The 27931-nt window shown below is 37.6% G+C and overlaps 2 protein-coding genes across 2 annotated transcripts; both read left to right on the top strand.

Moving 5' to 3' along the window:
* The first annotated feature begins 11313 nt into the window (after positions 1 to 11313).
* Positions 11314 to 14664, top strand: LOC116179567. Its single transcript, XM_031499365.1, has 5 exons — positions 11314 to 11317; positions 11535 to 11668; positions 11717 to 12150; positions 12945 to 13626; positions 14107 to 14664. The coding sequence occupies exons 1-5, from the start codon at positions 11314 to 11316 to the stop codon at positions 14278 to 14280; spliced, it is 1428 nt and encodes a 475-aa protein (XP_031355225.1). The 3' UTR covers positions 14281 to 14664.
* Positions 14665 to 22791: 8127 nt separating this feature from the next.
* Positions 22792 to 23713, top strand: LOC116179369 (lysozyme-like). Its single transcript, XM_031499155.1, has 3 exons — positions 22792 to 23100; positions 23151 to 23416; positions 23471 to 23713. Exons 1-3 carry the CDS (start codon positions 23049 to 23051, stop codon positions 23612 to 23614), a joined length of 462 nt encoding a protein of 153 aa, XP_031355015.1. The 5' UTR covers positions 22792 to 23048; the 3' UTR covers positions 23615 to 23713.
* Positions 23714 to 27931: the final 4218 nt, after the last annotated feature.

Here is a 27931-nt window from a genome sequence, read left to right as displayed (position 1 = left end):
TTATCGTTGCTAAAGTAAGCACAATTCAATTGGTAACTTGAAATTTGATATTCAGTCTTTTTCGCCCACCAAAAATACAGAGAGATCTTGCACAAGTGTACTATGTGTTGCCTATACGCTTGAATTCAATATCGAATTTTGTTAATTTTTAACGACAGCAGCTACAGAACGGTTTTCTCATGGAAGCTTGGACCCAAATTGGAGAATCCTAAGTGGGTTTAGATACCGGCTACGATTACAAAGAAGCTCCCTGGTCCGAACCTGGATTCAGGAGAACCTTACTTAAGCATCTCCTCCTCCTCTTACAAACTAAAAAACAATACAAAAAGAAAATGTCCAACTTCAGAAATAAGAAAAGAAACGGGCATAGAATTCGAAATTCTGAGAATATAAAAAATCCCAATAATTGCGGATTTTTTCTTACGTTAACATGCCTTACCTAGGCTACAACATGATGCCGGCTCGTGTGGCGCAGTTGAGTTAAAGCTCGGCTGCGGTAGTGGTTCGAATCTCGGTTTGGGTATGGATTTTTGTAAATACGTAAATGCAAAAATAAAAATAAAATAAATAGTTATTGATTATACAAGGGAAAAAAGTTTAAGATTTTAGCTCGAGGTTGTGTTGTGTGAACATCTTAAATGCACCTTGTATAGTGTATGTGCAGTGTAGGAAACGCTCTGGCTCTGGTAGACGTGAATCTAATAGTTGCTTACATTAGGTTTACAATAAATTATAGTTATTATTCCACATCAGGGGCTAGGGCTAGGCCATTGGCGTGTTTTTTCCAATGTTTCTTTAAGTTTTAAGGGATTTCGGGATCTCGCCCCCGAGATAGATAACTTGCCCCTCGTCCGGGGTTTACTAGCTTACAGTTGCTTGTCGAGGTCAATCACGTAATTAGGTGTCGTAACTCATTTAGTTACAGTGTTTGCCACCCCCTGACCGCATTCACGTAGAAATTGTTAGTTACAAACAACAATTCGGTACAGATTCACGTCAAACAATTTGATAATTTCCAGATTTCCACATGTTTAAAAGAACGATCAAAATCTCAGTTGGGGCCAAGACCATGTAATCAAACATAAACAAAAATATAGCAAACATTACACCAAAAATGAATGAACGCGATTTCAAACAAAAGGTTAACGGTATCAAACACATGAAGGTACATTGAGGTTAAATCAAATCAACTTCAAAATCAAATATGTAAAATGTTATATACAAAACATAAATACATTATAAAGAACTGCAAAGATTACTACCCGCATTAAATAATACAATAAAAACAAACATTTACGGAGCGATGCTTTCGTGAACGCCATTAAAAGCAAGATGCCAAAAAACCAACGATGGTACTCTCGAGATGGCGCAGACAGCTTTTCCCCTCCTGTGGTTTACAGTTCTCAAAAATATATGCATCATCGTAGGGCGGATCCTCTCAACACTGTACAAATATTCTCATTACCCTCTATTTTTTTGGTTGTTTCGTTCTTTTTTAAGTGGGACTATTTGGGGGGGGGGGGGGGGGGAATCTTTGTCCCATGTTATTTTGGTTTTTTAAGGCACCATTGTACCCGCCACATTTGTTTTTTAGCGCATTTTTTAAGAATTAAAAAAAAATGTGCTATTTGCGTTTTGTCCGTCCGTCCGGACCCCACTTCTGTCGTTTCGAACTACCTACTTCAAGGGGAATGGTCCTAGAGTCCTGGAATTTTGCAGTAGGTAGCCTATACCTTGAAGGTGTGACAGACGGTCATCAAATTTCGCCGACTAAAAGCCAGCCCCCCCCCCCCCCCCCCCCCACGAATTATTTCCTGAGATGCTGTTTTTGAAAGTAAAACGTGCATAACTTTTACATACGACAACCAATTGTTCTTAGATTTTGCATACGCATGGCATTAGTAGTGTCAAGTTAAACTTTAGAAAATGGGGGGGGGGGGGTTAACACATGTTCTACCCTTCATGGTATTCTCATCGAAATAAATTGGTTTGTACAAACTATAACTTTCCCGTGCGACTCTTTTTCGAGATCAGTGAGCGACGTGGCCGGGGGGGGGGGGAGGTAAAAATTAAATTTATCTCTAATTGTATTCTAATTAAAGCCCTCAACGAAAGGAACCGTTTTCTACCAAATACTGTCCTTCTTTCTGTCCTCTTATCAAAGTACGGGGTAGAGGTGTAGGGGGGGTGGGGGGGGGTGGAGTGGAACTAGTTTTATCCTTCATGGTACTCTAATGAAAGGTCTCAACGAAAGGAATTAATTTCTACCAACCATAGCCCTCCTCCTCGGCCTCTTATCGTGATCGAGTATATTCCCTTATACCTCAAGAACGGATTGTCGGAAGAGGGTACTCACAAAGGGCGATTGAGACGTCTGCAAGAAATATATCCATTGGTGATGTCAAAACAAAAGCTAGTTCGGTTAAAAAAATGCGCTTTCTCTTCACAGGAGTTGTGCACAATTTATACTTGTTTTAAAAATGGGATCATTGTCCCCTGCTCTTTTGGGTTATTTCATTTTATCTTTAGCGCCTTTAATCTCACATTGGCCGGCTGGCTGGAAGGAAATGCGAGCCCGTAGAAGAACGCTTGTAGAAAGATGAGGAGGCTACACAATGTGGGGTCGGCGACATCCGGGCGCCATCACCGAGCGTGGTGTACTAACCTGGTGATGTTTCAGTTTTTTCCTCTCTTCTTCTGCAGTTTCGGTCCGATTGTTTCCAAATGAGTGTTCTAAACGAAGCATCCGTGTTGCGCCCTGAAGTTATGACCACACCCTATATTTGTGAAGTTTTCCAGCTTTGCTGAGCATCCGGTATCGAGAAGCGTTGTAAGCTTGGCGCTTCGTTACCAAGGAATTGCTACTTATTTGCTCGAGAAGTAAGTTGTCTGTGTTTACATTTTGTGTAAAACGCCGATAACGCGCGTAAGTTTTGTATTGAATTGAGCAGTTTGCCAACCGTTCCGGTAGGATTGTTTGTATTGTTCTTGTAGCCTCCGAAAGCTGGTGTAACCGAGAAGGAAAACTATTAATATTTTGAGATTTCAGCGCCGTTAATTAGTTATTAAGCATTTTAAGGGCCGATATACGGTTCCTGTCACAAAATGTGAGGTGTAAGGACATCTTGTAAGGTTTCCCTTTCCGTAGAACTATGTAAAATAGTAATTTACTACTATTATTCCACCTACTTGTTTCCAAGAATAAGTAAAAACGAGGATAGAAACGAGTTCCAAAGTTTGCAGCCATGCATGTGTTTAGATAACGACAGCAGTCGTTGTGCCGGGAAAATACCAATTAAGCCCAGGTGTCAATTGGATTAATGAATATTGAAGTTTGAATGCCCCTAATTGGGTACCTAAGCATTGTTAATGACTTACTTTTTAATGATCTTGGTTCCCTGCTCTTTTGGTTTTTTAAAATGGGATCATTGTCTCTTGTTCTTTTGCATGTTTTTAATTTTTTTCTGAAATTGGACTTACTTGACATGAGTGGGAGATGACCTAAGAAGATTCTGCAAAGATGTTGAGAAGGTTTAGGGACAGCGCGAAAACGTAAAATAGCTAATTGTTGTAATTCTTTCAGGAGAGGAAAAAAATTTCCCCAAAATTGAAAACTAATTTCTTTGTCCTTGTTTGCGTTAATACGTAGGTTAAGACCACTGCAAGTGCATTTTTATGTTCAATTCGTCGTCGGTCTAGACTTAATCGTATTCGTTATTTTGCGTACGTATACTTTTCGGGATCATTTTCTGCACCTATCGATCGCGAACGCCGACGTTAACGCCTTAAATAGCCCGACGCCGACGTCGTACAGTCGCCACCATCGTCCAGAATAGTGAAGACGTTCCATCGAAGGGTTTAATCATGGAAGTGCACATACACACCCTTGTTTGAGCTGTGAATAGGTAAATAAATTCTCTATCTATAATTAGTGGCTCTAGTGATTAGGTAGATAAATGCGCTGCGCAGTTATTATATGAAAAAAACGTGATGAAGGGATCGAACCTCCGCTTCCTGCGGTACGCTTTGCAGATGAAATTATGACGATGGCACATATTGCGAAAAAGAAGTTCAATAGCACTCGTGTCGATGGCATCATATTATCATTATTATCACTTGAACGTTGAGTGATCATGTTTTTTTCCAAAAATAACGCATAAAGTACCTACGTCATGCGGTTACTTTGTGCGGAATGATAATATTTAACTGTAGCATTGATATGATAAGGACAACTGTTTATTATCAAAACAAGTAAAATTTCAGCAACCTATTTAGATTTGGCGTAAATTGTGAGTCGCATTTTGGAATAATTACGTTTTACAATTGCCTTTCAATGGTTTATTCAATAAAGTATCCCATACATTTTGAAATTTGTTTGCGTTTTACTTCACAATCTCACTTTTCTTTCTTTTGGCATATTTCGCGGATTAATCCGATCCGGATCCGGATCCTCGGGTTCGCAGATCCTTCTATTTTTCGGAAGTTTCAGACTTATCAAGTTTTTCAGTGCTTTGGGCTTCTTCATCGGAGCAGTTAGATTTTTAAGATTCCTCAGTTTCTTTGCGTCCTTTTGATTTTTCAAATCCACGGATTGTCAAGATTGTTCAGTCTTCGGATTTTTAATTTTTTTTTTCATTTTTCAGATTCTTAAGGTTTTTTTAGATTCTTCAGGTTCGTCGAGCTCTTCTCATGATTTAAATTTTGAAGGTCAATGAGATGGTTCACATTTTTGAAATTCTTCAGGTTTTTGTAAATTTTTTTAATTTTTGGTGTTCGAATTTTCGAATTCTCTTGTTTCATTTCTTTGAATTTTTGCAATTCTGGAGTTTTTCCAATTATTTCAATTTTTTCTTTTTTTCTTTATATCTCTGAGACTCATTTTGGAAATGAACTTGTTTTTCGGAATTGTTTCGACAGTGTGGATGTGGAAATGTTTAGATTTGTTTCGAAAAAGTCTTGAAATATTTCTGAAATGTCTCTGCTATTCATAAGGGAAGCCCAACCAGGCAGCCCTTAGACACACCAAAGACCCATTGTGCCTACCCCCTTTCCTTCGCAGCAGGTTCAGAGCCCATTCATAAGATCCTGTTTAGCTCAAGTTGCTTCACCTTCCCCGTTTCTAGATAACTGTTGCTAAGGAGCTGATCAGTGACAGTAGGTATGTTACGCCCCATATCAGACAAAAGATTTTTTAATATATATTTGATAAATAAAATATAGAAAATCAAACATACTGTAACGTAAATTTAATTGCGTGCTTTATTTATTACAACTAATTAACAATAAATTTATAACAGTAATTATTATTTATCACTTATCATTTATAACATAACTCAAGCATGTCATTTTCCCCGTAAGGATTGCGTTACATCCGCCTTCACGCTTATCGCCGATGATTAATCTCTCATCACCCCTCGATGTCTATCGGGATTTCTGGAATGTTCGCTGCAATACATAGTGCAACGTAAATTTAATTTTTTTTATAACAAAACACAAGCGGGAGCTTAAATCTTCACTTGGCAACGGTGCTAGAACTAACTATAACTACGGACACGTGGTAATGGACAGGGTAATTCAAAATTCGCTGTAATGATTTTAAGGGCATATTTACCAGCCAAAAAAAAGAAATTCGTTTTCTAGATACAGGGTGTCAAAAGTTTTTTTTAAAATCGGTTTTTATCAATTATTCAAAAACCTTTCAGCCAATTTAAATAAAATGGGGTAGGCTTATTTGTCATCATAAGGGTCTTCCTTCGGTGGATAAATAAAAACAGACTTTTTAAAAAACTTTTACACTCTGTATCTAGAAAACGAAGCAAGTTGGGACATACGATTATATGAAATATTTTTGGCTGGTAAATACGCCCTTAAAATCTTTGCACCCAATTTTTCATCACCCTGTGTAGCAAATCGCGGTCTTTTACGAATGCTTCCGAATCTTCTCGAATATTCTAGAAAAAGCACGTCATATTTTCCGGAAAGAATACGTTACATCCGCATTCGTTTCTTTTCACCGGTGACTAATCTCTGATGCCTATCGGGATTTCTGGAATATTCGCTAAAATATTGTATTTATGTGAAGTGTAGGTAACGAGTGTAATTAAAAGGTATGATTCATTTAAATTATTCTCTCTTTCACAATTTCAAAAATAAGATAATCTATATTTACGCTTACTATCGCTAATAGCATGTACAACCAGTGCGAAAATGTGATGCTGATTTTGATGGCCGATTCACGTCACGTGCTTGAACTTTTCTCCTTTTCAAGCAAATGGAAAAAAGTTCTGATACGCACAGTTCGGACACAGTATCATAATATGTAAGTACGTAGTAAGGTTTCTCAAAAGTTTCGGGAGCTATAAGTTCCAAACGAGTGAAGTAAAGGGTAATAAAAATTGCATTTTAGAGGGTTTAAAACTTTCATACACTGGGGAGTGTACAGCCCGGCAGTCCCCCTCTGGGTGTGCCACTGCTAAACATTGTATTAAACATGTTGCTTTCTCATTTGGTAGTAATAACTAAGATATAGGGTTTTGGTTTTGGGAATGTGTTTTTTTAATTACCTTTAAAATAAGGTGAAACTTGGCCCCCTACAAAAATTCTCCAGGGTAAGAAAGTTTTAAACTATCTAAAAATGTAGTTTTTATGGCCCCTTATTGATTCCAACATTTTGAAATTTTTCTTCACTTTTTGAAGAACTCCGTCCCGGACGTTTTCTGGTATACTTATAAAAAAGGGAAATTTGTAGGATATTTTTTAAAAAAAAGTGGTTTCGGAAAATTGAAAATGCGCCAGAAATTTAAAATGTTTAAAAAATGTCCAAAGTCTTGAAGCAAGGTTTTTCAATAGTCTCGAAAATGTTTAGGAATTTTTGGAAATGTTTCGGAAATACTTAATACGGATCATGTTTTTGATGTCTCCAATGTTTCGGTAATATCAGAAATGTTTCGGAAGTGTAAAAATTGTCCAATATCTTGAAAATGCGGACGATGTTCTGAAAGTGTCAGATGTTTTAGAAATGTTGGAAATTTCGAATGTTTTAAAAAGTTTCTAAACTGTAAGCAATATTGGAAACGCCGACATATGTATATCGAAAGTTTCGAAAATGACCAATATTTTGAAAATCTAGGACAGAAGCTTTGGGATTGAATGTTTTAGAAACGTTGGAAATGCATAAATAATTTTGTAAATATCAAAAATTTTTCGGTAGCGCCGAGAATGTTTTAAAAATATTGGACATGTGTGACAAATTTTGGAAATGTTTCGAAAGTGCCGAATGTTTTGAAAATTGTCATAAATGTCAAAAACTAGGTCATAGCTGTTTTGTAAACATTGTAAATGTTGCACGTTTCGGAAATGTCGAATATTTTTGAAAATGGAAATCTTTTGGAAATTTCGGAAACATCGAAAATGCTTCGGCGGCGCCGAAACGCAATATGTAAGATTGTAAGATAATCGATTATCAGACAAAGAATACTTGTAAAATTAATTATATTTACATTGTAATCAAGTAGATTTGGTTAATTTAATAATTAATCGTATAATGGTCAATAATTTTGCTATCTGTTATCATTAAAAAGCGAATTAAAATCTCATGTCAAAGTTCAATATCATGTCTTTAGTCCATAGGGGAGATGCAATTTATATATGTCGGTAATCGGCACCTTGAATTGTATTTCGACATTTTTTAATTCTATCGAAATGAGAAACTTTCTTTAATATTAAACTTGTTGCCATAGTTTTATATAATAAGAGAGTTTGTTTTGAAGTTTTTAGTTTTTTTATAACTTGTAATCGAAGTGATATTAAACCAATCAAAGAAAAACAAACATAAAACTTTCCCCATACTGGGTAACAAGCCACTCAACCATGTTTAACAATTTTTGCATTGGGGAAAAAAATGACCCCCCCCCCACTATTGATGGAAATACACGTTTTGAAGCACCAGGAATCCGAATCAAACAAAATTTCGATGATGTCGGTCTGTCTGTCTGTACTCTCATTTCCGGCTAAACGGTAGAACCGATGTTGTCAATTTATTTACCGAAGGAGTACATTTTCCAATAACGCCTAAAAATGATATTTTTTGAAATTTTAACTAAAAATGCTTCTAGCAAAGAACAGCTCACATGGGCATTGAATAACGCCTTAATTTTTCCCTTTTTTTGAAGTACCGATCAATGCATGGAAAATGCGCTAAAGTTAGGCGAAGTTACTAGTTAAAATCTTTGTACTTCTTTGTTAGTGATGTGCCATATCTGTTTCCGCCTATCGATAAGTATCGGACACTTATTACCTATCGACGTATTTTACTTATCGGTATGGCGTAATGGCGATAGCTATCAGTAAATCGATAGTTACGACACCTTATTTTTTAAACACTCAAATTTTGTTGCTAGTTCCAATTGTGCCCACTATAGTTCTAGATGGAAACAATATCAGGTCCGGTTCACATATACGCCCAAAACTTAATTTGTTTAAGAAATGGCGTATACGCCCCTATGACTTAATGCTCTCGAATCAGGACCGTAGCCAGATTAATTTATTAAGAACGGGCCAATAAATCTACAGAGCAGGCGGGCGAAATAAAATGATGATAATAATCTATGCATATCATATATGCCCCCAACCCCTGGGTTAACAGGGAAACACACAATATACCTTCCTCTTTTAATAACAAACTATTAAACTCCGTCTTTCATCCTAACCACTTTCTTGATTAATAGTTGACGTTCTTTTGTTAATTTTTTAAAGAAATCCAAAGGTTAAAAAGATCAAATCAGCCATTCCTGTATGAGAGATCATCGAAGACCTTTGTAGCTTTTTGATTCGCGTCATTATTGAAAATGAAGATCATTCACAGCAGTCGAACAACCAAACACTGCAACTGTTGCATATAGCTCGTACGTTTTTTTAAAAAGTTTTTTTTTACCATATAACATTTTGATATAAACTGGATGTTGAAAACGAAAGTATACGGGGTCAGGTAAAGGAATAATCGCACCTCGCACTTCATCTTTTCATTCAATTAAAAAAAGATTAGAAAGAAGTTTTTAAAGAAATTATTTGAACCTTTTTCAATCTGTACACTTTTTTTTTAATTTTTTTGAACATTTGCAATTTTTTTGAATCATTTGAATATTTTTTTTAATATCCTAGTGTGCTATAGTTTTCAAAAGAGAATTTAATATGCTGGCATTTTTAATTGCGACTCCGTATACTTATTTTGAAAACGGTAGATTATGCAACAATCATTTTTAATAAACACATTTCGATACAAACAAAGAAATTATAGGCTTTTATTTAAAAATGGAAAAATGCATCTTTTGTCTATAACTAAAAACAAATAACTGTAGGCTAGTTTGGTTTTTTTCATCGAGTTTATATCAGAATATATATACATCGAGACTGCAATGTCAATTTTTTTCTATTACTTATCGTTTTAGGGTTACCCATATAAACAACCAAATTTGGCCACCCTGTACAGAGAAAATAATTTATACACAATCGTGAATGTAGTCCAATTTTAATATTTGACATAATTCCCAATGCACCTTTCTTTATATCTGATCATTTAACACCATGCAATATTGCGTCATATTAAGCAATGTTTAAGAGCGGGCAAAGTGAGCTCCAAGAGCGAACTAAGTATGGTCTTGCCCCCCTCTGGCTACGGCCCTGCCTCGAATACAACGGTAAACCCGTAAAATATAACATACTATTCTCCATTTTCAATATTCCCTTCGATTTGGGACATTCTGTATAACTTTTCTCTTAAAATTAAAAAAATTGCTTTGCTTAATAGTATATTAAGTAACAAGGGATTAAAAAGAGTTTTTGCTCCTGAAAGAATAGCTTAATACCGATTCCAATACCGACCGATCTGAATCAATTTCGAAATTAATATGCTTTTTATTATTAAAAAAACTGTGAAAAAGTAAGGTAGGCTATTTACGGTTTTATAGTTGCGCTCCCTTGTTTATAACTGTCAACAAAAATTAAAAATTTTCCATTTTCATAAAATCATAGATACCTGTAAACCCTTTTAAAAATATGGAAGAAGAAAGTGACGAAGCATATGAAGCCACCTCTTTCATCCCCTAAGATATCACTTACTTGCTGATAAAGGTTTGTTTGTTTAAAACATTGAATGCTAATGTTTATTGCTTGTAGATTGTGGCAATTGCAGGAGGAATTGTTAAAAATGAACGCAATTAGTATTTGGCATTATATAAGAAGAGATGGATGTACTTTTTAGGGCCCTTTATAGATTGTGCTTTTAATATTACCAATTACCTATATTCTGAAAATAAAGAAATTTCGGAATTCTGAATATTTTACAAGAAAACAAAGGGATTAAAAATTTTTTTAATCCCTAGGGATTAAAATTATCTGTTAATGCACAAAAATTAGGGATTAAATTTAATAAAAACGTGTCGGTATTGGAAAAAAATTGTTATTTGGATTCAAAGGAATATTAGGTATAGGGTTACCTAAATAGGTATCTAGATTTGTGTTACTTTGGAAACCAAGAACAATGAGCGTTACAATAAAAAAAAAACAACAAAAAAGTAAACAAAAAACCCATTGTAGGTAGTTGTATGGTTTTTAAATCTTAATTGAAGGGCGTGTAGCTCCTTCCTGTTCGTGTACGGATGTGACGTCCGCACTTTATTGGAAATACATATGATTAGATCAGGAGGGTAATTTCTGCTTATGAAAAATTCGTTTTACGATTAAAATTTTTCGCATATCAATTACTCATAGTTGACGCATTATTTTTAATTACGAAATCCATTGTTCAAAACCTTCAAGGGTGTATGTACTATGTATCTATACACAATTCAAGATCAGATCAAAGTCCCTACTGCGTGACGAAATAAATGATTGTTTACTTAGATATTTTTCTGTGAAATCCCGATTTCGCATTGTTACCTAATCGTGTTAAGTAAGTAATTGGAAATTTGCTTGATTTTTAGGTACCCCCCGAATTCAAGGCTACGCGGAAGGGTAAGATGATGGACTTTCTACTGTTCGACGTGTTTAAGTTGTGTAAAGCGAAACATTCTAAAAGTGCCGAAAAGTGGACTGATTCTAAGAAAAATAAGTGCTGGTTTAATTAAACATTTCGTATCCGTTCTCGTTGTGTATACGTCATAAAGGACAAGCTTAAGTGGGGGACGGAAACCCTATAAATAGTGACCGTACATTTGAAGTGAAACCAATTCAAGTTTGATAGTGGTAGTGCGTTCGAATCTTAAATAAAAAGAGGAGCGACGAGTTTTTTCGTTTTTATTTGCCCTTTTTCGTTGTATGGGTAAGTCGTTGCATTCATTTGTTTTCTTTTCGTTAATTTGTCAAGGCGACTTTGTTTTATTGATTTAACAAAAGACAATCGTGGCGTGGACAGCTGATGTTTGTATTGTTGCGTGGCATTTCCGCGTGACGTCACCGAACTTACGGGTGATATCACAAAAGTGTACTGTCGCGCCACGACAAAAGATTGCGCTAGATTTACGATTTTAATTTTACAGATCGTGAAAAATTCCAAATACCCTCGTTACTGTGTACAGCTGACCAAAATGGAGCTGTACATGGGATCAAACCTTGCGAGAACAGCGCCTCATCGAAGACCGCTCTGTGCAGCGAGCTGGACAACACCGACAAGGCATACTTACCAACGGTCGGTCGCTGGGGCTGCGAGTGGCCAAGTTGACTCGAAAACGAACATGATTGGGTCTCAGAAACCTCCTTCCTAGGGGGAAGCAAATCCGGTGAGTCCGGAAAATGCGTTCATCACGAGACGTGCTACTGTAACGAGACCTTCTTGATAAACCATCTCGGTGAAAATGGCGTCGTATTTAACAACAACAACACCCTCTCCCTACTCGACGAGTTGCTAGACGCGACTCAAGTGAACGGACCATGGCTAGTGGAGCATCCTCTACCTCTCCCGATCTGGGCGACGGATCCGAAACAGATCCTCAAGTTCGAATCGGTATGGCACTACGAGAAATTTGTGTCCCAGCTCGAGGTGCACATCCAGCAGGTTTTGGAACGACACAATTACAACACCATCGGTAATTTTATGGCGCTATACCAGAGTTTTAAAGGAAGTGGATGTTACAATCTTCGTGATTACCTTCACATGTAAGTTACTTGATCCGCAAGGAGGTTTAACAGTGTCATGTCATGTGCCATCTGTTGACTGGTTTTAGTTAACAGAGGAACAAAATTACAGTTTTCTGGACATTAGACCTATATGCGTCCCTATTTTTTATAAAAAAAAAAAAACAGATTGCGCTATTTTTGACATTTTTACTAGCAGGAGTGATTAGCTCACTTAATTTTACATTTTTTTCATTGTTTCTTATTATCTGTTTCATTTGGAATTTGCTATGTGACACTGTCAAATTAATGGAGAGCGGCAACACCGCATGAAAAAGGGGCGGAGTTATATTTTGGCGGACAGCTCTTTTCTCCACTCTTTATTCATTATCAAATTTAAAGTATTCAATTGAAATGTGGATTATTTTCCTGAGTTTTTAGATTATGTCTTAAATCTGCATTATGGGTGGCACAATGAAGGAGGTAAGTTGTAAATATTTAAACAAACTAGAATTCTATAGTCAGTCTCACCTTGACTTACAATCTCACAGCACAGACTCTTATGGTCCACAATTATGACATTAGACTATGATTTGAAGAAAATTGGCGTATTTGTAGTCTGTATAAATCAGAATCGCCGCGCTAAAAATTCCTATGAGCCATATGAGGATTTATTTATTTATTAGATTTATGAGGTCTGTACATTCTAAATAAATAACAGTCCGCCATCTTGAAAAACTTTTGGGAATCAAACAATTTCAGATCGGAACACTCTGTGTCATATTATACAACAACAACACATTTGAATGATAGCTAAAGTGTCGTCATCCTTACAGGTACTCCCCACCAATCACCTCACTCCATCACACTTGCGTAGGCCTCGCTTTGGAATTGTGGACCAAACTTGTAGAACTCAACGAGAAATATCCCTCCCTTAGCAACTACCTTTACCTAGCGTCTTGCGAAGAAAATATCGAAACCGTCGACGACTACGTCCAACTGGGCGACGGTCTGGAGGCGGTCTCCACCTCCCTAGAGAAAGAGCACGTCCTTCTCGCCTTGCGCTTCGAAATAGCCGGCCGCTACGGCGTTCTGCTCTGCGATCCGGGCTATCACATCAGCCGGGCGATCACCGTCATGCAAGACCAACTTTACCCGCACACCGGTCAGTTTGTCCAATCGCGCGAGGCGCACGCGCGAAAGGAGTACAACTACACCTTTTCGGCGAACTCGACGTTCGTGCAGTGGAGCGAGACTGTGACGAACGCGAACGGCGTCAAGGCGTACGACACGGCGCTCGTCTACATCTCCCGACCGTATCTAACCGCCGTGGACGTCACAGAACGTCGAAACCTCGTCTACAATTTCCGCAGTTTGCTGTCGCGCGATTCCAAGGGAGGCCTCAAGGCCGGCATTTATTTTAAACTTAAAGAGAACCACGACGAATTTACCATTTTCTACCAAAATGGGGGCGTTAAGAAGAGGTTGAAGTACAATTTCGGATCATTCGCGTATCCGGTAAGTCTTATGGTCTGTTGTGTGTACATTCTGAAAATCTTAAAAAAATATAAGAAAATGGCTGCAAAATCCGCCATGAATTAACCAAATATACCGGATTGGTGGAAACTAACCTGGTAACTAAGGTAATGAAGTCGCCTTGTTAGAAACAAGTGCCTAAAGCATTAATTTGTAACCATTGCAAAATCTACGAATTTGGTTAAACCAATCAGCTCAATGACAAATTTGGAAAAAACAAGGCGCATATGGCAACACTGTCTTTATACTATGCGATTAAAAATGAGTTACAAGTCACTTTTGGAATTTTTGTTTACATGGGAAATCGTACTGAACTTGAAGTTCCAAAGGCGACTGGACCGCCACTCATTTTTGATCGCCCGTTATTATAGTCGCTGTAATTTGACAAGCCCATTCAAAATGGCCGAACCATACTTTTTTGTAAGTTAGTAACCCTCAATAATTTCTCCTTTCCATTTGCAGATCGAAGAGACGACAAAGAAAGTGGTGAGAGAGTGCAGTCTCCAATTGAATTTGGCGGAAGACGCGTTGGAATGCATTTTAATATCACTCGCACAGGTACTCTCGGACCAGAGCTACATCAAGCAGCTTCTGGAAATTAATTGCGAAATTAACAATCTCGCAGAAGACAACTAGCAGATAGCAAATACAGATTTACACTTTTCCACTTTAGTTGTAGTTTTCTTTGTTTATTTGGGATTTTTGGGTTTCTGTCACATTCTGTTGAATTTCTTGTAGGTTTAGTCTTGTAATATAATTCCATCGATTGCTTATTAAAGATTTAAGTTGTCGCTTCTGATCTTCTTGTAATACGAAGAGTTTTATTTTGCGATTTTGAAAATGCTGATTCTACTCTTCTAAAACGATGAATTGAATTCTTGAATATAATTAACAAAGGTTATAATCATATTCTCTAGCATACGTTTCAAAGTTCGTTATTGCAGCATGCTCCTATTTAATCCGTTTACATTTATAAGCTGTACTGTGCTATAAGCTGGAAATAAATGAGAATGCTTACGTTTTGCTTTTTTAGAATATCCTGCATTGCACCTCCATTTTGTTCATATATGAACATTATGCATGCTTTCATAAATAGCAAGGGTGGTCATCGTCATCAGTTTTATCAAAGAGTATATACTCTTTGGTTTTATGCATCACAGGTTCTTCCTATCCTTCTTTATTCTCCCTTTCGTCCACAGTTCCGTGCTTCATGTCCTGTATGGATATGTGATCCAATTTGCTAATGGTGGCCAACTCTTTCAGGTACCCAATCATTTTTCCCCAATTGATTTTCAAAATTCTAGTCAATATTCACGTTTCGAAGATAAAACCTTACCTGTAATCCTCTCCTCAATCCTCATCGCTATACTTCCTGTCGCATATAACGATTATGATTGATCATTAGTCTATCTCGCCAATCTACAATCCTTTTTTTAAATATTGTCCATAATCTTCCATTTCACTCAATGGCGATTTCACACAATCAAACGCCATCTCCCTATCAACAAGACAACTTTTTAAAACTGTTCCCCTTCTCCAAGTATCTTCCTCCAATTTTTCTGACAACCGCAACTGCGTCTCTTTTACCCATTCCTTTTTTAAAACCAAACTGTTCCTCTTGCTCACATATTCCTTCTTTCATTTCTCTTTCCATACTCCGCTTCTTAAAGTGCGCCATTTTTCCGTGCCGGCGGTATTATTGTTCTCATAAACTCACCTGGCCGCCCCATTCAAAATCTGTAAACCTTTGCAAGTATTTCTAAAGATCTATTGGATCTATACCTGCAGCCTTACCATCCTGCATAGCTGCAGCTATCTATGCTAGTAAGATGACCCCAATGGCATCTTGGTATCCTTATCCACATCATTTCTTGTGGTTTCTTTTTCCATTCAATTCTGACACTACACCGTACCTGTCTCATCCTCTATTTCTTTTCCGCACGATTCTTTAGATGTTTATTTTCTTTTACACAATATCACGTTTCCTTAACTTTTCAAGCCCTTCTACTTTGCCGTATTAGTTTCCATTCTCTGTATCTCAGCTCAGGTGATCTTCTATGCTCTAGGTATGCTTTTCTTTCTTCCTCGATCTTCTGCTGCTTATATTTCCTTCACTTTTTCCATTATTTCTGGTGTTTCCAAAACTTTTTTTCTTTCTGTGTGGTTTTTAGTCAATGCTTGCATCTTTACTCCGCTATACTTTCTATATTTCTTTCTATTTCCCATAGTATTATTATATAACCTGCCGCTATCTAATGCTTCTAACTTTCTTATTTGATTTTTCATTCCATAGTCAATCCCCATTTTATCCCCACATTCAAGTCCCATTTTCTTATATTTTTAGCAGTCTCAACCGAGGGGAAACGTCAACAAAAATCAGAAAAGTTCGGGAAATTCGATGAACATTTTTGTGAAACCCTTGCACTTTTGATAAATTGTTGAATAAACTTCCTTTTGCGTTTCAATAAGTGTGTGTTATTTGCGTTCCACCTTTCCGATAGTAAACTTGGGTTCAATGACCTGGGTGCGAGTGAGTGCGATCCACGGGCCTCTTAGTTTTGAGGGAAAAAGTTAGCGTTTTGTTTGGAAAGTGTACTTACAGTATCATTTTACTCCTTGTACTAAATTTCATGTCACAATTTGTTATTATTCACATTTTACATAATAGTTATTTAAATAAAAGTCAGGAAAGTGATACATTATTGGCGAGGTGAAGGACGAGGGTCCGAGTACTTTAATTTCCGAGTCAAGTAGTGTCATTTTAGTGACGAGTTTTGAATTAAATTTTACCCGAAATCGTATTTTAGCATAAAATTTCAATTTTTATATAGAACTTTTGATTAATATCAATCTGTCAGTGATGACAGGAGTCATTATAGACATTTAGCAATGTCACAAATGCGGCCGGTAAAGTGACGGTGCGGCCGGTAAAGTGTGACAGGTGCGGCCAATAAAGCGACAGGAAACGTAGTCTGCTCTGCCTCTGTCATGGAAACTAAAATTCCCGGACAGAAAGTAGGCATGAAAATGAAAGTTTCGAAAGTGACCTACTAAGTACCGTTATCTGAATCATGTTTGTTATACTGTGCAGGTGATTATGCCTTTATATTGTTAAGTAATTCTTGCATGTGTACCCTATGGAAGGAGGATTGCAACTCTTGTGTATTAGCATATACGGGAAGAGAGGTCTTCTAATTTGATGTTTTTCTGTATGACTGTTTTAACTATTTCCGCGAAGGAAGTACGTAATACCGTCCGATTATTCGGTGTAAGTATCTGTATCTTAGCATATATGAGGAGGGGGTGCTCTAATTAACATTTCTTCTATATTTATATGTTTTGCCTGGATGATACGGGACTTTAACATGAATACTTATTACTGGCACTCTCTCATGTACTTTTTTCGTGTTAAATTAATTGAAGTCGATGCTGGAGTCAAGCTATATATTTTTGATGCGTTTTTTTGTGTTATATTATGGTTCTATTTTTGTAAATGCAATTTATCATTTTATGAGTTTTGCCTAAATTGATCGTAGGTATATTTGTTTAATGTGTTTTTGTACTGATTCGATAGATCGTGTTTTCCACTTATTTGTTATGCCTCATATTGATTTACTGCATTTGACTCGTTACCTGATTTTATTGTACGATTTGAGATGTTTGGTCTGTATGTTTTTCTCTTTTGCGTTTTGTTGTCGTAGTAGTTGATTTTTTTTTGTATTGAGTGTGATATGTCAGTTTGTTTACCTTAAAAGGTTTCCTTGGTATCGCTTTGTTATCTGGGTAATATACCTATTTATATTTGTTTTTATCTTTTCTTACGCACAAAATTTCTAAATGGAGTAAAAAACTCTGTAAAAACCCAAAAAGCTCGGATAGGGGCGAAAAAAGGAGACAAATGGCCCTGAAATGAAGACCTGAAATTCAATTTAAGGCAACTTGAAAAATGTATAGAACAAACAACAGTGGTATAGAGAGCTATGTTAAATACAAAGATGATTTTGAAAGGTTCCACCCTGTATACGGGGTGGTGACTTGACGAACGCACCATAGGAATTTCAATAGTAATTTTTTAATTCCTGATTATGGGCTTCCCTAGACCCTAATTATTTTAGAAACAAAAAGCCTATTTAGGTTTTTTTGTGGAGAGAATAAATTACGAACAGGGGCGGACTGGGTACTTACGGGCCAGGTGGAATTGCATAGGTTACGGGCCATTAAAGTATTAGTGTAGTAATGAAGGTGGCGGGGGGTAGCTCTGCGGTGCACCACAAAAACATTTTTTTGCTTCATTTTAGTACTCCTTTTTCGGAAATCAATTACAATACAGTTTTTTTTTTAAATTGCAGCTGATAATTAAAACTTTTGATTGAGACGTCCGATCGAAAAAGTACGAATTGTTTTGGATTCTACGCACCAAAATTAATAAGAAAAAGTGTTTTCCCGAGAAATTTTGGTGCAGTCGATTTTTGGTAAAAAAAATTGTCTCAGATCGACCCGGAAAAAAAATTTCTTATAGAATGTGGCCTGTAGAATCCATAATTTCAAACAGCTCCAAGATTGGGCTACTAGTTCAAAAGTTACAGCCCTTTGAATTTTCTTTCGAAATTGGTTTCTAGTCAGGGGCGGGCCAGGTGGAATTGCATAGGTTACGGGCCATTAAAGTATTAGTGTAGTAATGAAGGTGGCAGGGGGGTAGCTCTGCGGTGCACCACAAAAACATTTTTTGCTTCATTTTAAAGTACTCCTTTTTCGGAAATCATTTACAATACAGGTTTTTTTTAAATTACAGCTGATAATTAAAAGTAACAAAATATACAATCCAAACGAGGCGCGTCGCCTATCATTGTATTTCATCACTTTCATGCTACGACAAAAAATGATAAATTTATTGTAAAACACTTCAATTAAAACAGAATTTTTTAATTTTTTAACAACCTAACATCAACCCCAATTAGAGAAACGTGTTAATAACTTATTAATAGTGCAAGAAACTAAATACAGCACATACTTATAAATTTCCAACGGGCCATTATGACGTACAGGCCAGGTGGCAATCGCCACCCGCCCCCCCCCGGGCCAGTCCGCCCCTGATTACGAATCCGTACATACTACCACTATATACGTCGTATATCTGTCCTAAAGGGTAGGTAGCTAGGTGAAGTGATCACTTTAACGGCAAGGTTAGATAAAGTGAAACAATTCATTGTAGGTACAGTGGCCATAATGTGCCATGTCGGCCATGTTTTTTCCAAGTTATTATTTAGCTGACTGGTTTAACCGGATTAGTAGATTTTCCTATGGTTACAATAATACTGTCACAGCAAGATACATTCTTTACCTTGGTTTCTAGGTTAATTTCCACCAATCCGGTGTATTTGGTCAAAACATGGTGGATCTCCTAACTACCAATAGAAAGTAACACCACCATATATGACCATACTGTCTCTATAGAGTCATTGTAATTCATTGGGCATTCCAGTGGCATCTGTTATTCTTATTCAAAATAGGACGCAGAGCACGAAATAAAATGAAGTTCAGAACAGTATGACAGGAAACGACCGGAGAACCTAACCTTGCTATTTTGGACGTCTAAATTAAATACCTACAGAATTTTCAGAAGTTTTTGTGTTATAATGCCCTATTTGGTCTATCTAGGTCAATTTAAAAATCTTTCAAATACTATTTTTGGATGGCCTGAAAAGTACATATAGCGCTCCGCAAATGCGTTGAATGCGTTTCCAAAAGCTTCTCGGACCGTTTCTACCTCCTTGGATAGTTACATAAAAAGTTAAAATTTCCGACAAAGGACTAGAGAGCTCTTCGAAAACTTTGAACGCTCTGGAAAAATTTAGGTTTCTCTGGAAAGTCTGGATGTTAAAACTTACGAGTTCGATCTACGTCATTTCCAGAGCGTAAGAGAAAAAGGAGAAAAAGGCTTGGGGAATTTGGGAAGAGATAAATCGCTTTAAAGACAGAATAGAAAGCTCTGTAAATACTAAAAAAGCTTTAAAACGTTTTCAAACAATTTTAAATATGAAAGGTTATGGATAGCCCTGTTCGAGCTTAAAAGCCGCGGTATAATTGGCTCTGGAAAACCGTTGAATGGTCTACAAGGGCCTAATAACCCTAAAAAAAATGCTAAACGCCTTCAAGTTTTGCGTTCCCGAAACTTTAGAAACGTTAGAGGGCTTTTCTGCCAACAACCCATTACCCATTATTTTTCTTTTTAATTCTAAGAAGCAAAATTTCTTTCTCCAATAAAGCTGTAGTCTTATCTATCAGATTTATTGACAGGCGTAACTCAACTGGCCGTGTGGACCAAGTTCCCAGAAATCAGCAAAAAAAACACGCTACCCAGCGAGTTTGATAACGACGGATGCAAAATAAACAAAATCTCGCGTACTCGGAATAGAACACGTCACATCCCACGACCTCTCGGCGCCTTAAGCTTTCACATGCATTTATACAGTCAGAACCGTATTTAGGAACCATTCGTCCACATATACAAAATCGAAGAAAATGATAGGAAATGCCGTCAAATAAAATTCGTTAACGGGCTCTCGATAGACATCCAGTGGTGTTTAGTGTTTGTAGTAAAGTGGAAATTGTTCATTTTGATAGTGCGCCTTTAATAGTTGCTTGCGGGTTGTATATTATTTCTATGTGTGTAACGAGTGGTAGAAATTTACTGATCGTATTTGCTTTAACTAAAAACCCTTATAGTTGTATGTGATCTATCTAAGTGGCAACCATTTTATCTTACTTAACCTCTTTTCAAACGATACTAATGTAGCGAAGAACGAATGCGGGTGTGACGCAATCCTTATGGGAAAATAGAGGTATTTCTTGTCATGGCAGGGAGGGCACCTGCTGCATTTGACATCTGGGACTGTCATTGTTGAAATGGCGCGACAATTCTGTCAATTAAAAGCCTTCATGTCTCCTCACCCGTTACTCCAAAAAGAGTGAACGCAAGCACCGGCGCAACGTGCTGTAACGCCGTTACCAGAAACGTCGAAGCGTCACCTCAGAGTTAATACCTACAACCGCCAAAAGTGTATCAGGTTTTTAGGCGAATTTTTGAAAAAAAATCCTCTTATGCGATGGTTTATTAGGTCTGTCCGTCAGTTCCTCGTTTAACTCGACAAGGAAAAGAGATAGCGATGTCAATTGATTTCTACGAGTTCAAGGATAAGTGCTATTGAATATGAGCCGGATTAAAGGTCGTGTTTGTGAATGAGAGCGGTGCACAAAAAATTCCTCTACTGAAAATCGTATGCGATTCTTCGTATCTTGTTTTATATTATTTATATTATTTAATTATTTATTATGTTCAGTTCTTAAGTTAATTAAATTTACATAAATTGATTAAATTTGCGTTACAGTAGGTACTAACAATGTATTACTCCATTTTGCATAACACAATTCGTAATCTTACAAATTCCGAATGCAACTATTAGCTGTTTACCATTTAATATTTAATATTCACTTCAAACATTGTTAAATCATTTCTACGTGGGCTTGCACATCAAATATAAATGCAAATAGACAATATAAAGGTGCGAGCTTTAAATGTTCTTTTTCTTGCCAGTTAAACAAAGATTAATTCTTTAACACCCTTAAAGGCACGATAATGGGTTGAATATACAATACCCACAAAAAAATGTGATTGCGTTATTTTTACAGTAAGTAACGTCAGCGAAATCCTTGGGCATGCGACTCGATTTGGGGCTGTTTTTGTAGCGTATATCCAAAAGATTGTCGATCGAGCAAAAAATCAATAGGTGGCGACTCCCGTATTTACTTGATTTATGGATATTCTTTAATAGTACCCAATCAATAATTACACCCAAGAAACCAAAACCGTTTTAAGATATCACATAAGCAGTGCGATCTCATCCCATACATTTGATATTTATGTAAAAACAACACCCTGTAGATTGGATACCCATCCATCAGTCACTACAAGAGGAATTATTAATCACGGCCCACTTATATGAATAAGATCTACTAATTTACGTGACATTTATACTGCGGTATGTATGATTTGTCGCCTCGTTTATGCCACCACTGCCATAAATCAGTTGAAGTTCAAGTGTATAAAGTATTGTACCCAATTCGATGAAAAAAACGGTGTAGGTGACAAAACCTGAAACCGAGTACGCCATACGGGTAGACCCCCCATCGAATCCTGCTGGCAAATAACAACATGTAACAAGAAGTGAAAGATCAATATGACGTCAAAGTCTAATTTCGACAAAATTATGATTATGATGAAAAAAACCGCAGTATTTGGTGTAAAATTAACGTTTATTTTTGGTATTATTACGAAGGGCTGTAAATGAAGGCAGAATTTCATCTTTTTTAATATGTGAAATTGAGATTTTTGTCTTCTTTTGCTATGAAGTGATTTGCACCAAAGTGTGAGGTCTATTTTTCTGGAAAGGTTTGTTAAAAAATCCGTTATATTGAGCTAAAAGCTTTCGATACAAGGAGTGATGAGCCATTAACCGGGCCCCCACCTCCGCCCCTACCCAGAACTTGCTATGAGCCAGATCATAACCCATAAGGTGCATTTCTTTTGTTTTAGCCTACGCGAATTCCACAGTGGATTTGAAGAATTTTAACACTTCGAGGTAAGAAACCCAGGAATGGACAGGAATCCCTGTGCCTACACCAACCTGGGATATCATTTCCATTGTAACCATCTCTTCCTTATCTGTGACGAAAACATTTGATTGAATAAATGCAATTGCTTGTTTCAATGAAAAAAAAAAATGCTACGATCCGTGAGATAACCACGAAATGCATTACATTAGCCTTCTTGGAATTAGGAAAATCCACCTGATGCCATTAAGAACACGCTTAAGTATAATTTAATGGTATTCATTAATGTTAACGGCATTAGAGGTATTTCATCTCGGCTGATTGTTTTCTTTGGGAGCGCCTCCTTTTGTCGTGGCATTGAGGCAAGGTGGTCGTCCTTCCACGCAATCGACATAGGGTGGTACCAGATCGAATATCCAAAAGTTCGACGAAATTCTAAATTTGGACTTCGCAAACAATTGACGTCATTCTTGAACTGATCATAAATAATGTATTCGATTTGTTTTGCGCGTGGAAGGAACTGCAGTGACATTGGCAACCGATTTGCCATCTTCTTGCGCTGAATTTACAGCTAAAGAAAAAAGAAATGCGTAGGGTCAAGGCAGATTAATGTTTAATAGACGAATTTAGTAAGTTGTTAATGTCGTTACTTGGCCGAAGACCATCGGCTTGTTCGTAAATAGCATTTCTTTACTAGTGAACGGAGGGGAAACGCAACTTATAAAAGTTTTAAACAATATCGTGTTTGGCATTTAGTTAGTTAGTAATCAAGCTGTTAGCATAATTTATTTAAAATGTGGAAATATACGATCCTAAGTGTTCTTATATGCGGATATTACTTCATTTGTAAGTTAATTACAAACGTTTTGCTTGTTTAATGACCGTTACATTTTTAGGCGTATCAAGTGAAGAAGGAAAACCGCCCCTCAGCGCGAAATGTTTAGGGTGTATCTGCGAGGCGATTTCGGGCTGTAATACTACCAGAAAGTGCATCGGTGACATTTGCGGCCCTTTTGCCATTACATGGGGATATTGGGCTGACGGTAACAAGCCCACAACCGCCCAAAAGCCGGCCGATGATCCAGAAGCTTATTCGTCTTGTGCCAACGATCCCTACTGCGCCGCATCCGCCGTTCAACACTACATGTATAAATTCTATCAGGTGAGGACTAATTAAAAATGCGAAACGTGTCTCGAAACAATGGCCGTTTTTCAGGATTGCAATGGTGACGGTAAGGTAGACTGCGACGATTTTGCCGCCATTCACAAGTTGGGAGGCTATGGGTGCCGAGCTCCGCTTCCAGATTTTTACCTTCAACGTTACCAGCAGTGTAAGCAGTACGTTGGAGGAATTTTGTAAGGAGAATAGAAGAGCTGAAGATTTCTAAATTGATGTGTAACTACCTTTTCCAATGACCACTTAATCAGTTTTAAGGAAATAAATTTATATGACTAGGAATTTGCCAGTTTTGAATGGAGATGGTGAGGTCATCGGTCCACTCAAAACGCCTTTATTGCTTCAGGACATTGTATATATTTTTAATGATGATAAGCTGTGGCAATGTGACATAGATAGGATTTCGATTCAGGTTGGGTCAGTCCAACCCCCAACTGAAAATGAACGAATTTTTTTAATTTTTTCGGGGAGCATTTGAACCCCTTGGACACATTCTCAAGTTGCGCCTCTGGTGATTATATGTCAATTTGCTCGTCAAACTTAGGTAAACCCATACGGTATATCTGATTAATTGATTTATAACGGGGTTTAAGTACACTTCATAATTATAATGAAAAACAAATAGATAAAAGTCAGGTCTATTAATAGTAGAATTAAATCTGTTGCAAAAGTCCATTATCCGTATCTTAATTTCTCTGATTTATAGTATGATCTGCTGCACCTTAAAAATCAAGGAGCTGTAAAGAGAATTATCATTAACATTGGATTGAATCATACGATAAGTAAACACTTTGTGGAACGATCACTATCTTCTTATTCATGGAAACACATCTATAAATACCTATGAGAGATCCTTATTCGATACTAAAAATTTTTACCGCTATACCACTGAGCGTTATGTGTAGAATATACCTAATTAAAATTCATAGAAATTGAAACGACAGCGTCTGAGCCGGAACGGATTGGAAAAATCGTCCTAAATATGGGTTGAAAATTATGGGTTTGATTGCGATCCATCCAGAAACAGTTAAATTTAAATTAATTAGCGATGATATACCTAATAGCGCGGTAAAATGGTCTTCACAGATGGAACAGTCCATAACGTCATGGCCACTATATTCTTTTGCATCGTGCCATAACGTCAAGCAACTTTGGCAATCAATTTGCTAGATCAAACAAAGATCCATGTTTGATAGAGCCCAAAGTACCTACTTCGTAACTTTTTTTTTTAATTTTTGGGAACTTTGTATAGGTCCTCCGCTTGGCCCTGTAGCGGGGGGGAGTGTGGAACTGTGTTGACTTATATGAGCGTTGTTATTAGGGTGCTATGAGGCCAGATCCTATTTAGCCTTCTAGAAGATGGGTGATCAGTGGACAGTTGGTGTACGATATTATTGTTGTGGCCCTGGAGTCTGTCGTGGTAATTTAGGGCGTGCCTTTGAATTTCGTTAGTGACGAATGAAATGCCAAGATCCTGGTGTAGGGTTTCGTTTGAGAGCGCGGAGGGTTTTGGACTGGAACTGTTGTATTGTCTTAATTCTAGTGGGTTTGGCACATCCCCAGAGATGCATTCCATATGTCGAAATTGGTTTTAACATTGGTTTGTAGAGCAGTAGGTAGCTTGTTGGACAAGGACAGTCGTCCAAGTAGCCAATAGATTTGGCGAAGTTTTACGTTTAGTTTGTAATGGAACTGAATTACAGCATGATTATTGCCATTTATGGCCCATTCTAGATACAAATTGCACTTTTATTAATTATACTGGTCATACTTTGAATTAAATGCATAGAGATTCTACATAAATATGTTGTTTTCCAATTAACAGTACTCCTTTGTTCCAAGCGCTGGCAACATGAATTACTGACCGATTTACGTGTTTTTAATTATATTTAGATACAGTATGATCTCTTAGGGGTGATATTCAATACAAGTATGCAGAACTACATTTTAATTTATAATTGAATTTATTACAGCACATTTCACTTTTGTTTGCATGAATATGTTACTGTTTATTTACAGGGTGCTTCATCTGGGGGCGAGTGACGTACGTAAGTTGGTTGATTGTTACATATTGCACTTGGCATTGAGAATTAATTACTTTTGTAAGAACCATATTTTAGGGTACCTAGTCCTTAATAACGAAAAAGTAAAATGTTTATGCAACCCCTATTTGATAAATGTGGCAAGCTGGCTGGTCAAGAATGCGCGATTCTGCACATATGGGTGCAAGGGTCTTAAGGGATCGTGTTAAGGCAGTTAAGTTGCGTACGCGCTCTGGTCACGATCGTAAGGGATGCTAAGTAGAGCATCGAAAGTATTAGCGAGTTTGGCGTAATAGCCTTTAATGTGAGTGTCTCCCACGTGTAGGTGGTGAATGTATTGTGCAGGCCATCGTGCTGGTCGTGCTTTGTTGTTGGGCTTAGGTAAAACCCCTCGAAGATATCCGGATATATTCCTAGGCTTTTAGAGTGCAGTATGTGTTGTACGTGCCTATGACGCGGTCCCGCGGGTAGCTCCCGTTGATTATACCGCTGAGTGATCATCTACTCGCTCGAGTAGATCATGGTGTCGACCCTAATACGAACCATTCAAGGCCTCATTGCTAGCAAAAAGAGTTCGGGGGTGAGCTTGACCTGGATGTCGTTCCCAGGTAGGGCAATGAGAGGCATGGATCGACGGTGGTTGATCTATTGGCTGAGGGTCCTGATCAGAGGACCGAGGCGGGATGTGTATCCTAAATAATACGCGTGCGCGCGGTGTAACCCTTTCCCAGATAGGTATGAGCTCCATCTTAACCCTTCAACGACGCATTCAACCCCAATCGCCAACCGGAGTGTTCGGAGATCCAGAAGAGCTTTGTGCCAGCTCGAGGCTAACGCCCCCCTGTGAGTTACTTAATTAATTGGTGAGGATCGCGGGTAAACAGTCGAGATGTTTGTTTACATGACCCTTGAGCGCGTGAGTCGACCAGTCAGACTCAATGCTGCCATGCGAACCCTTATGCGTAGATTACAGAAGGACGTTTCTAATGAAACGTGCGAGTTTACAGTAGATTTGTCGCATCTTAATAATGAATTCTGTTATTTTTATTTTTTTTGTTATGTGTGTGAAATATTGATTCTTTGGGAACTCCAGCGGAGCCTGTGATTCAACATTATCTTAATTTACTTGACAACCATCATAATATGCATTCATGCCATTACAGACAACTAATTTTGCTATAAAGTTCAATATTAATTTGTTGGCTGGGTTTTTCTTGGTCAGTTCTTTTTTTCCCAGCCTATTTTTATATTTGTACTCGGTGAACTACCATTTTCTAAATTTAATCATGCAAAGCGAATATATAATAAATAATAAATAAATATTCAACTTTATTTATAACTGAAAATAAACGCAATGTGTAATGAACGACTGTGAGGTACTAAAAGAAAATTAATTGTATTTTTGTAAACTCCCTGTACAATAAAAATACATCGAACTGTGATACGTTAATATGTTAAGGACTTTCAGGCGCGAGTATAAATTCTACTGGCACTCTGTATCCACAATCACCACCTTGATAAAATAAAATTCTCTTCAATAAGTTCATAATTAAATCAATACCTTTCGATGTTACTTCAAATATACAGGGTGATTCCTATAGTACCTGCCACCGTTTGGGAGCGTGTAGGTGGTGCGTAGGGGAGTATTTTGATATAGGACACTTGGGGTCGGAAATCTAAATTAAGGGTGCCAGAGCCAAATTTACCTTCTGGAATTTCGCGCCTGTAGGTAGGCAACCCAACCGGCCGGCGGTGCACACGGAGCGATCTCAGGCGGCGATGTGTGGCTGACACTTGATCAGAATTTTGTTTAAACCCACGAAATCCCGTCTGCAACGACGCGTATCAAGTGAATAAACACTATGGCAATAGTATAATAATAGTTGGCTAGATGTAGGAAGTACATTGAGAACAACGGTGGCCACGTTGAACACTTGTAAACGTTATTGCTTTTGACTGTCGTTTTCCCTCCTTCCCTCCCATGTCATGTCGCTTCCTCGCGCTAACTCGCTCTGCATCGCTCCGCGCGAAACGTCGGTCGGTTGGGTTGCCTACATACAGGCGTGAAATTCCAGAAGATAAATTTGGTTCTGGCGCCCTTATTTTAGATTTCCGACCCCAAGTGTCCTATATCAAAATACTCCCCTAGGCACCCCCTATACGCTCCCAAACGGTGGCAGGTACTATAGGAATCACCCTGTATAACTAAGCTATCACGATACCACGACGAAAGCGTAAAACTAGAACGTGATAGCACAATTGTTCATAAATAAGTTTATTGCTTATGCAATAGGAGCTTTCAATGCGTTCTGAGCACGGTTTTCAATCCAAATAACTTTGATCCTCCCTTCAGCTTAAGATAATGGGCACGGACCGACTATAGAATCCTTATTTAGATCGTTCCTTCGATGCGTAAGTGAAATTTGCCCGCCAGTTGCGCTCTGGCCGACTATAGAAT

Source organism: Photinus pyralis, unplaced genomic scaffold (genome assembly GCF_008802855.1).
Source record: "Photinus pyralis isolate 1611_PpyrPB1 unplaced genomic scaffold, Ppyr1.3 Ppyr1.4_LG8, whole genome shotgun sequence".
In the NCBI taxonomy this organism is placed as follows: domain Eukaryota; kingdom Metazoa; phylum Arthropoda; class Insecta; order Coleoptera; family Lampyridae; genus Photinus; species Photinus pyralis.
The sequence above is the reverse complement of the archived record's forward strand: the minus strand, read 5'-3'. Positions and strand labels throughout refer to the sequence as shown.